The following is a 12,198-nucleotide window of genomic DNA, read 5'->3' on the forward strand; positions in this document are numbered from 1 at the left end:
CAGCATCTCTCTCAACTCACTAAACCAGTTAATGTTTGAGCTTTGAACATAYTGTCTGCTATTTAAGTGTAACACACTGGTAGGTACGTAAATGAAAAAGACTGTGTTGGTTGTTCAAGGGAGTTACCTCATGAAGGGGAAGAGCTAACTTGGGTTTCCTGTGATATCCTTTACCTCTGATTGTGCAGGGTGCAAATTCAAAGCCACTCTGTGTTATCTATGGATGGAGGCACATATGCAAAGGAAGAAGACAGCTAGGCTAGGGCAGCTTGCCAATTGCTTAAAGCCTTTGTTGGAGACTAAAGGAAACCTGCGCCCATTTAGGCACTAGTACAGCCCCAGGGGCTTTCTTGGCCTCATATGTAAAGAAGATGAAGGCAGCCGCATGGAAATGATTGCACACTTTTGCATGTCAGTCTACGTTAGCTCTTTAGGCCTTGGCTGCTGTGTTTCGCTGCTAATATCTTGCGTGTAGTTCTCAGGATTTTCATTCTGTGGGTTTGTCAGTATAGCACTTAATCCATCTGGTGATCCTAAATCATTAGGAAAGAATCTTCTGTGCAAGAATGCCTGCAAAACTGGWCTCTTGTCATTGAACTGCTCAGAGCCTGTGTGTGACTCTTCATCCTAATCAGGAGGAAAAGGATGTCTCCAATGGTCAGACATATAYTGTCCTATCTCTGTGAAGGGTATCTGCCTCTGCGACAACTGCTTTCTCCTTACGATAAATTCCTTATTTTCATTTTTTTTTCACTGAAAGAAAATGGATACACACAAAGTCGAGTCTCAAACTTCAATTTTAAGCCAATCCAATTTAAAAAATGGACATACTTTTACTGTCAAATCTGCATTGTCCTACTATTTTCTTTCCCTTGGCGTGGAAGGAAGATTTTGGAGTGACTTATAGCTGTTACAACAGTGTCTTAAGAATCCCTAGGTAAAATACTGTCTGCTGCACTTGAAGAGTTGACTTCTGCTGACTGTGTTTCTAGGCCAGTTTGTTTTTTTCTTTAAAGCTTGTGACATGGAATATTCAATGATTATCTGTGCAGAGCACAATTAATATCAGTATCACTTCAGAGAACTGTAATGCAGGCGAGSACATTCTTGTGGCTTTTGTGTGTTTGTGTGTTTTTCATGAAGAYGATAGTTACCTGAGGATCAGGCTTGGATTTCAGAAGAAGTTTTGTTGCCTCTTCCTCTGAGGAGTCTGTTAAGTAGCATGGCACAATTTTAACTTATATGAAACATATGGAATCAGCAGGCAAGTTTTACTGAACAAATTGGAGGGCCATTTTCCAAACCAATGGCTGTTGTCTGCATTCCTCATTTTTCAGAGTTTTTGCTTAATTGCAAGATTTCTATTTGGTCTTTTTTCTAGTTTTTCTTTCTTGGCAGAATATCTTGTCTTAAATTACTGCTGTCAACACTTCCTTAGCCCTGCCTGCTTGTTCCCTCTCCCCCCCCAAAAAAATGTGTAGAGCTATCTGTGATGCTTCAAATTGCTATGGAAAGATCACTACATTTGTAGTTGGAAACAAATCCTGCTGCATATGTTATTTTATAAAAGAAGATACCGGCCTCTCTCTGTTAATATTATTACGTTGACATACTAATTCCATAAACATTGTAGTGCTCTTTGAAATGGCTGGTATCTAGTGATTATGGCTCAGGTACAGTAACAGATGGTTAATATGCAAGTACTTTTTAATGTTGTCATCTAGAGCAGAAATACTGAAACAAAAGAGAATGTTAAATTCTAATCTCTGAATGGCAAGAGATAAGACTTGGGAAATCAGTGTGTGGTGTGGTGGAGGATCTTGTATTAATGAAAGATTGTGGGACCAAGGGAAAAATGAAAACTGGTGTCTAGAATATGCAAAGYATAATGGAGAGGAGCAATGAAGCATGTTGGAGCATGACCACAGAGAGCATGGATACTGAAATGAGTAATAAGTCGGTGTCTTTAGACAAGAGTCTTCAGATGGTTAGACCACAGTATTCTGTAGCATTTCCAGGTTTTAGAAGAGGTAGAACTCCTGCAACGAGGCCTGAAAAAACTCTGCTGCCTTTACTACTGCAAATAAAGATGGAATTAAATCATGCACGTCAGATAACTTTGCCAGCGTCATGTTCTGGATCTGAAGAAGCAGCTTTACCAAACACCTACRGTTACCCTTTACACCCTGCTTCCCTCATGTTTTCTCAACAGGCATGGCATGAGTTGGAACCAGACACTTCCCTATCCCCGCTAGTAGTCATAAGTCTAATTTTACCCCTCTGCAGTTCTTGGCTGGCTTTTTCTGGTGGTGCTTTTAAWTTTTTTTTCTTTTGGACACTTTGCAGTTGCATATTCTTAAATTTTACTCTGTCTCTACCTAAAGAGACTTTGGCTAGCACTTCAGTTTTCTTCCAGTGAGAACCATAGGGTTGACATTCTTGGGCTTCTGTTCTGCGTGGATATCCTGAAGGGATGCATATTTTTTGCTTAGTAATAAAAAGAGGCTAATAATGTTAGAGTTAAATGCTATTGGGAAATAAACAAATAAAAATCAGTACCTGGTTTAAAGTAATACTGCTTATACCTTTGAGGGAGATTGGCTATTGCTAAGAGAAAGTGCATAGTCACCTTTGAATTAAATTTATTATAGAAAGAGAAATAAAAATATGATCTCATTCTCATTAAAATTAAGTAACTGATGTCAACACTCAATTAGAAGATTTTCTTGGGAGTTTTTGGCAAGCCATTCTGGGTTGTTATTAAGACCTGACAAATCAGGCATTCTTAAAGCAGAGGGAWTAGGGATGGTTCTCTGTTAATAAAATGAAAGATAAAGGAGCATCTTAAAGAAACACCTAACTAGCAAAAAATAAAAAGAAACCCACCAACCCACCCCCAAGCTGTGGTATAGTAGTGCTGTCAATATCCTTTTCCTTTATGGAGGTTTTTCCTCCTGGAGTTAAATTTAAGGCAAAAGTAAAATTCTGAAATAGGGCTGCATGTATTTGTCCTAATATGCTTGTTTTTTTCAGGTACCTAACTAGAAGAGTGTTTTGAATATGAATGAACRTCGAAAGTGAGACTTTGAAGGGAGAGATTTTAATTTTATCTTTAACACARTTTGGTTTGTTTTTTCATCGCACTAAATATAACTGTAAGGCCAGTCCAGTATTGATAGCCTTTTGGCTGTGCTTTTCATTAGTTGGCATTGTAACAATTAACTGTTGCTACTAGTTTACTGTGAATGCATTTTATTGCTTATTGCTTTTTCAGATAGCTTGCAGTTCCCAGTCTGTACAGCTGTAGCCTGCTTTTTTCCTATTTTATTCATAGTATCATCTAGTATGTTTTAAATAAAATGCATACCTGTTCGCAGGAAATCTTTCATCTCTAGCTCTGGGCTGTACAGAACTGGAATGGCAAAGGCAACTTGTGTTTTTGTGCTGGCTTTATCATTTTTAGAATATTAATATTTAATTTAGGCTTTTTAAAGCTTTTAGCAGACTTGTCAGGCACTCTTCCATGTTGTGGTATAGGTAAGGTCAACTTGAGAGAGCATTCTGATTAACTTAAAATCTGGAATGTGGTTTTATTTGTTTTGATTTACAGTTCTTAAAACTTCTGAGCAGCTCATCCTGTTCTGTAAGTAACTTTACCATAAAATTAACCATAAAACAGATTGAGCAGTTTTTCCATCTCTTCAGCTAGAGCCTAACAAAGCAGATCCTATATCAAATCCAAACAAGACTTTTCTTGCCTGTAAATACCAGCCCATGCATTTTTCCAGTGAAAAACAAATAGAAGACAAGCAGTCAGCTATGCTGTGTGGGAAGTAGCAGGGTTCAAAGAAACCCTTAGTTAGTGACATGAACTATAGCAGTAGTTTTCTCATTCCGCTTCRTGCTTACAGTGAGGCCGTGGTGTTGGACTTCTGAATCTGGAGGTGATTTTACTTTTGTGCAAGCAAAAAAAAACAGTGCCAACATGGGTGTCTTGGTGTCAAGGAAATGTTCAGCTTTCACTTTGTTAAGGCCAAAAAGCACTTATTTATTTACACTGCTGTTTTGCTTTTAGAAGTATMGAGAAAAAATATTTAGTCTCTCTTGGAGAGATTTCAACTTCTACACAAATACACTGTAAAATTTTTACTTATTAGAAATAAGTGTTTTCCTCATCCCAATTATAGATATTTGTTCAAGTGAAGCACACAGAATACAAGGGCAGATCTGATTTAAATKGGTTGCCTTTCAGTTCATGAGATAATTTGGCCTGAAAAACATGTGGAACTTGCTTCGAGATTGATTGTGTTCTTACTCTAACTGTGCAGCTGCCTTCAGTACACAAGCTCGCAGTTGTTCTGCGTTGTATACAGTAAGTTCCTGATTAGGCCTATGCAGGGGCTTATGCTTTTCAGCGGACAACCCTCTGAGCCGTGACTGAATCCCATTTTGAGCCTTCTGAAATCTGGTGTTCGTGATTCAAGATGGAAACAATAAAGGGGAAATGCAGTCAGCATTCTGGCCTCTGGCAGAGACCACTTTTGTTTACTGGTTAATGTTACTTTCCAAATGGCTAGTGTTTGCTGGGTCAGTTGATCTGTTGTTAAAATGCATTTGTTTATAGCTAGTTTTGTCTTTTGATACTTTAATGCTGAATTTACTAACAGGAATTTTTCATTTTACCTAGTGAAAGCAGTTTCATTATTAGGGGAACATGTTTGTTTTTCTTCCGTTTTTATTATAAATAAAGTGAGTTTAATTTCCACTATATCAAATGTCTCTGGCTTTTATGGGAGCAGAATGTAGAAACATCAGAATCAAATAAACAATTTTGAGAATAATTGTATGTAGGTGTTTGCTTATGCAGCAAAGCAGCATTTGCTTGCTGTCCTGATATGCCAGGTGCCAGATGTAAAATATGCTTGCTTTTTCATTGATATTCAGCTGTTGTATGTAGTTAGAGGGCTGACTCATTAATATTACCAGTGTCATGTATTGTTAGGGCCAGTCTCCCTTCCACAGTTCTCTAAAGTGGAGACAATTTTGTTGGAAGCTGTCCAGTTTGTGCTTCATGAGGCCTCTGTCAGTGAGATTATTAGGCCCTAATCTGTCTCATGGTGATAACTTTGCTTTTCCAGAAGGGAGGTTACTTGCATGTAGAACAGACCACGCCAGAACTGGTCATTGAACTGGTGAGAGGATGCCTTCGGTAATGAGAAGAGTCTTCTATTTCAAAGAGGAGTGAAGTGCTGTCAGATTTTTGAGTAATTTGGAGTATTAAAGCAGCTTTACAGAAGTACTGGCCTAGGTAAACCCAGGGCTAGGAAGAACTGTCAGGAACTCATGAGATGTTTTCTTAACTAAAATCTCTGCAAAAGTCTACATAGAGAGGCTATTTGCTGCGTAAACAAAACAGTTATTGTCCAAACTCTTCTGTTTTCTGTTTTATTGAGCACCTCTGTTCCCCACTGCTAAGATTCTCAAGCAAAGTGTTTTGGAGTCATTCATTGTGATTACTCTGGTGTTATCTTCTGCTTTGTTTTTCACTAAGGAAAAATCAGAAAGGTAATTTTCTCTTGTGGATTTTGCTTATGTGAATGCTTTACCGGGAAATGTGGTCTTGGAAACACTTTAACAAGTTTKTAGTGGCAAATTTTGTAATAAACATACAATATTTTCACAGAGTATTTTACTATAAAAATTTTCTTATTAGTTTGCTGTCAAAGATTGAACTTCAAACTAAATCATATCTGTATCTGCAATTTCTTTTGTAAGCTCTTTTTTTTTTTCATTTTGTTTGCATTCTTTCTGGCAAATTGCTGACTCTGTGCCCTTAAATAATCTTACTGATTTCTCCACACTTCCTTCCTCCTACAAGTAAGACATTTGAAAATTCAGTTTATTAGAGGTGCAACATCTCCTTTCTCAGCTCAAAAGAGGCCATAGCAGGAAAACTCAATGAAAGTGGTAATTGTGTTTTTGGAGATAACTTGTTAAATAAAATCTTTGTTTAAGCCTAGTGGTGTAGGTTCAAGGACCTGTTGGTGTCCATCAAGAAAGAATATTTGCACCCAGACTCTTGTGACAATACGTCATGATGGTGGTGATATACTCTTAGAAGGCAAGAAAAATTCATCTACTCAGGTCCTTCTGTTGTGGAAGGACATCAATGTCTATTATAATTGGTCTGAATATTCCTTCTCTTTTTGCTAGTGGCTTGTTTTTTCAACCTGAAGACAGGTGTGRTGGAGCTACTTTGTACCAACAGTTTTAAACTGTTTTCTTTAAGAAGTATTGATGTGCAGAATTAGTAAGGGGGCATTGGTGTGCTGGCAGAGATCTATATGAAGTAGTCAAGCTCAGTACCTTTGTAAATGCAGTTAAATTGTTAAGCTGTGGTGTAAAGGTTCAAATGTTTACTGTTATAATATGTTTTGCACATTATTTTGCTCTTCCACACAGCTTAAAGGCTTTCACGTAACAAGGATCTTGCCACATCCTGCTATCCAGTGTCCTAACAAAGTTTTTTGGTAACAGACATTGACTCTTCTTCAGCATATCGAAAGATCCCCAAACAGAAGTTGTTCCTTGCATGATCTTTCTTGTAAAGAACATTGCAGCTGACAGAAWAATGGGTTTTCTTAGGCTTGTTGGTGACATGCCAGCATGGTTTCCTTAGCAGTGAAATTCCTCAAGAAGCCACGGCTGCTGCTGTAACATAGCCGAAGGCTTAACACAGCCTGCACTGAGTGCAGGGYCTGAAATCTGCTTCCTGTGCCATGCTGTACGCTTCATTTTTCTGCTCTTTCTATTTAAATCAGGTTTCCCAAGCTTGTAACCAAGTTGAATGGTGAGTACACTTCAATCCATAAAAGATGGCCTGGTCTCTGCATAAAGAAGCCTGTAAAGGCTCCTGGGCTTTTACACAGCACRGATCACTCCATGGCACTGTGTTCCATTGACGTGAATATAGATCTCTTTTCATAGAACTGCTTGGGATGGGATCTGTGTTATTTTAAATTAGCATGTGCAGAGCAGGTCTAAGGATATTTAACTCAGTGCAAATGACTCTTGATATCTATCAGTACTTCTTTTTGCACTAGTCAGGCTTAAATAAAGCAGCAAAATCCAAGAAAAGTTTAATAACTGCTCACCAACTCGATCTCCTATCTTTCTATCAGCTATGCTTCTGGAATTTGGTGGGAGTTTCTGCAAGTCAAATTATTAGTTTTACAGATTAATTTGAGSCCAGGTAAAAGATTAATAATTGTATTTAAGTAGTGGAATCCTAATATGGTGACTAGTACTGTATAATAGTAAGTATTCCAGAGTAATCACTTCCTAATGCTGCAAGCTAACTGGTTTGTGTTTCAGATTTGTGAATGCTAGGGGGAAAGCAATGTATTTTGCTCTCTGAAACAGCCATCATTTTCTCTACTGCCCTTTTCTGTGAGATGGCAGTGACATCCTTATGAATATACACTTGGTACTACCTCTTTGGGAAAATCAGGGCAGGAGGCAGGAGGGAAAGCACACAGCAATAATGTCTTGCCTTTACTTTTGAAAAATTTATTTTTAGTGTTTTACTTTTTTAAGCACTGATGCTTTCATCAGGATGGCTTTCTTTGTTTCATCGTGCATAACCATCGGGCTCATCCAGTTATGATTTCAGATAGCATATTCCCATCTGGAAGTATGTAATTACTGTGYTATGATGCAGTGTGACATGCCAACTGGGTTAGTGCTCTGCTAACATTGCATTTAAAGGAAGATCAGGGTTGCATTTTCATATCTGAGGATATGAGAAATACTTACAGTATGTGATCAATAGATAGGAGAGTAATTATTCATTTCTTCCTTCTCCTATTCTTGCATCTTGTTCAAGAATCTAGAGTTTAGTTACAAAAAGTAACTTCAGCTACAGTATCTAGTTTTGACCTAGAAGGATTGAAATAGGCTACATATTCAAACTGCTTTTCTGAATGATGTGGCTGTATGTTGCTATCATTTCATTTATATGAAGAAAATAGAAATAAAGTCACTTAAGCAATAACTTTCCTAAATGCTGACCAGATGGGGAAAGTCTTATTTATACTGATAGGACAGAAATAGAAGACATTACATTTCCTTTCCAAACGTAAYTCAACCTTCCTTTTCTGCCACTGTCGCAATGCTGACAAAGTAATTTGAGTGACTTCTTCGTTCTTCTGGAAGGTAGGTAAATCAGCAGGCATGTTCCTTTTCATTGCCAGAACAGCTTTAGGGAAAAATAAGATATGCAGTGCCGTAGCTTTCCTTATCTAGGCAATGGAGTYCCCTTGTCCCAGAAATGGCCACCAGATGCTTCTAAGCACAGACTGTTTTTAAAAAAAAATCACTCTGAGCTGTTAATCACCTGGTTTTTAATCAAATTTACTCATGAGTTTACCATGAAATTTACCTCTTAGACCACCTCTGCCCAGTCACTCCAGACTCCCTGGGTACTTGAGTTTTCTTTTGGGGTTGCCTTTAAACTTAATTCTAGTTTCCAAATTTTGTTTTCAGGGGGCTTTGCAAGACTTTATTTTCAGGATACCAATTAATTTTATAGTCTCCTTTCTTAAATTAGGGTTAACTTTCTCTTAGCTGTAATCTTCATTCTTTCATCAATTGAGTTTTTTGCTTTATTTTTGTAACTCAGAGTTAAAGAACATTGCTGYAAGGGAGAAATAGTTTGCATTCTGAATGTCAAGGTTCAAATACTTATAAAGGATTTTTTAAACTGCAGACTACTTTTCTACACTCTGGGTTAGCTGCAGTCAGCTTATAATTTTGCAAGTGTGTCACAGCTTGGAATAGAGACACAAAAGGAGTTCAGAACAGGCCAGCTTCAGTTTTGGAAAACCATTGAGACTTTTTTGGAAATTCACAATATACTTGATTTTTTGATTTGGAGGAGGAAAGTTACCAGCAAAGGACACCTGTGACAGCTGACTTAYGTTAAAAAATATAAAATAAAAATTGAAGCCTATTTCAGAGAACTATTAAATATTGCAGTTCATAAGCCTTGAAAAGGTAGGTGATAGGAATTGCACATAAGATTAAAATAGAGATTACTACGGATTTGATCTCATTCCAGGCCGATCGACTATGGTAATATCCTAACATCTTTGTGGACATGTTAGCTACTGAACAGAGGGCTGCAAAAATGTGATCAATTTCTTTGCAAGAGTTGAGAGGAAAAGAGTCCTAGAGAAGGCCCTACCTTCCCTGGAATGAGAGTGCCAAACAGTCCAAACTAAATACTAGGGACTATCTGGTTTCACTGAATACCTTGGACTGGAAATTGTGGCRTTGCAGATTGCTGTGGGTGGTGTAAAAGCTTCAGACATCTGACTTTCATCAGTCCCCGTGTTTTTTACAGCCCCAGATCTTCACTGAATATTGYTTACTGAAGGCTGCGGTAAGGCTAAGCAAAGGGATCTTTTGACTTTCTAGTTGTGGGAGGCTTTCTACATGAGTCTTAAATATTTTGAAGCAGGACAGTTGTCTTTGGGTGCCATTTTTTTGAGGGGGGAGGTCTTTATTTCTCTGTTAAGAATAGACTTGATTTGGAAAATCATTTGTCTATCCTAGACTATTCTGTGGAGGAAATATATGTTGTTTAGAATARGCAAAGAGTTTACTTAAATGCAGTCTTTTGTAGTTGGGCTGGAAGGACAACTCCTGGGAGAAGGTTATCAACACTATCTGTTCTAGTAATTCAGCTTCTACCTTGAAGAAGACAATGATGTAGCTACTGAACAAGTGCTGAATCACAGGGTTGTTAGTCTTCAATRAAGTTTAGTCATTTCCTGCGAAACTTCTGTTTTATTCTAGTGGTGGAGGGCTTAGGTCCATGCATTTGTGTTAAGGATTAAATAACTTAAATTCTGCTAGTGCCTGTGATCAGGATATTGGTCATAAAAAAAAAAAAAGATTTTGCCTTCTTAGGACAGAACTGCTTCATCTGTATGCTTGCTTTCTTTCCTTTTTTTTTTTTTTTTAATACTTTGTGATTTGCATTGTGCTTTATTCACACTGTGAGTATAGTTGTTAGTTGTGTATATGTATGTGGTACTTGCTGTTTCTCCTCATTTAAATGTGTTGTTTTGGTGCAGAATTAGTATTATAAGCTGTTAAGGGCTCCTACATCTAAACACTCATATTTCTCATTGACTACTTATTAAAAATAGGTGAAAACATTTCTCTTAAATAGATTCTGTAAAATGCTGTTTTGTGACAAAGCCTTGGTTTTGTACCCTTTATAGCATTCAGAAAGGAAAATGCATTTTTTTTCCTTTTTCCCCCATGACAAGTTGCAGCTATTTAAAAATTGTTGTTTTTTTCCAGTGTGGAGTTAGATGCAAGATTTATTATTTGTATATGGAGTTAAGCTACTTATGTACCTGTGCTGGTTTTATGGGTAACAGGTCATATGGCTGCACTTTGCAATGTAATAGCTTATAAAATTCACTTCAGTTATTATATTTTGCAGATGTTTGTTAGAGGTTGTAAGCAGAACRTTTATTTAGTAAGTTTATTAGTTAACATAGAATTTAGTGATAGKTTTAAAGGTTTTCTTAGAGTTTTGGGGTCATTTTGTAAAATGTACGTAAAGGTAGATGTTACCCTTCTGTTGACAGCTTGGTTTCGGTTGTTGGTGTACAAGTGCACTGTGCCTCCTTTTGCCCCTATGCAGGGATCTGAAGGGCAAAGTGTTTCTGACCTTTTAGTTCTTATATCTGAATGAACTAGAAGCATATATCAAAGCTTAGCTGTGTATTCATTTGAGCAACTTAACCTAGGAAAGTCCTTTAGAGACACTGTTAATTGCTGAGAATACCAGGGTCATGCTGATGCTACATAAGGCGGGCACACGTTTATATATGGTAGAGTTCTGTTTACTCCAAAGAGTCAACAAAGCTGTAGTACCTCTATAGGAGAYGGTTTTATTTATGGTGGTAAGCTGCCAAGTATTCTTCAGCATTCCAATCTTGTGAAGCCTTTGAGGGCTCGTTTTGCTAACCAGGACTACTGTCATCTTCAGCAGAAACGGTAGTAGGGTACCATTCGTTTCCTATTTTGAGAGGAAGGGAAGGTCTTCAGTTGAAATTCATCTGGTGGCACCTCTTTTTCATTGGTCACCCCCTGCTCTCTCACACAAAGAAAATTAGGCTCTGTCCTTAGCTCACCCAGTTTGCTGATGCATCACATATGGCATCTAAGATTACTGCCCGTAATACGTAGGCCCAGACGGGTGACTCAAGGACAGTAGATCATCTGGAACTCCAAAATGCTGTTGTAAGATAAAGGAATTCTTCACTGTAGTTCCAGTAGCTGCATTTATTGTTTAAATGTAAAACAACAACAGCAAAATTAAAAAGCTTACAGTGTTGTAAGGGACTTGTAAAGTGCAAGTTGTGACCTTAAATGACACAGACCCTTGCAGTATGGCAGTCTGTCATTTAACATTTGCATAGGGAGGACTATGCCACAAAAATCTAACCTTGAATTGTATTCTTTTGAAATAAAAAATCTTGGAATTAAGAGTTTAATATGGTTACAGCAACATTTGTAAGCCTTTAGAACAGATTTTTGAAACAGTGGAACAGAGTCCCCACAGTGCTGGAGCCAAGTAGGCTTGTAGTTTATATAAATTAATCTGGAGCTGATCTGTCTGTGAAACTTTTAGTACTGAAACTGTAGCAGTATAATGCTTGTGCTTAACAAACACAGCTTTGTAAGGCTTGCTGTTTTTTTTTCAGTAGCCTATTCATGTTCTTAATGGGAAAAGACAGAGTGCTTTTAAAGGGAAACTGCAAAGCGCAAACCTGTTCTGTTTATTTTCCTTGCTGTTTTCCTATAAGTAGGACTTTCAAGAAATCAGTGACTTTTCTTCTGGAAGACTGTGTAGATGGAAGACTTTGGTATTGTCTTCAAACCTGATATGCAGCTTCATCAGATGGAAGGAGGAGGGAATCTTCGAAGCTGCGTCATCATTTGGCCTTAAACAAAGGGAATTGCCTAAACTTGTTCCAAACATAGTTTTAGTGCTATAGCTAGAGTCAGAGTGTTAGGACTGCAAGGCCATTTAACAGATACAATCTGTTTGGACACATGGCTTCAGAAAAGAAATTTAAATGTTCTCTCTTGGATCGCTGAAGCCTGCAGCTGAGG

General features: G+C 37.7%; 1 protein-coding gene across 1 annotated transcript in view; it reads left to right on the top strand.

The window, feature by feature from the left end:
- The first annotated feature begins 1,918 nt into the window (after positions 1–1,918).
- Positions 1,919–12,198, top strand: part of DIP2B (DIP2 acetate--CoA ligase B (putative)) — a 57,066-nt gene continuing 46,786 nt past the window's right edge. Inside the window, exons 1-2 of the mRNA XM_085315616.1 lie at positions 1,919–1,987; positions 5,139–5,209. Coding sequence (XP_085171742.1) covers positions 1,919–1,987; positions 5,139–5,209 — 140 coding nt within the window. The remainder of the gene's footprint in view (positions 1,988–5,138; positions 5,210–12,198) is intronic.

Source organism: Rhea americana, unplaced genomic scaffold (assembly GCF_003343005.1).
Source record: "Rhea americana isolate MKP2758 unplaced genomic scaffold, rheAme1 scaffold_432, whole genome shotgun sequence".
NCBI classification, from domain to species: Eukaryota; Metazoa; Chordata; class Aves; order Rheiformes; family Rheidae; genus Rhea; species Rhea americana.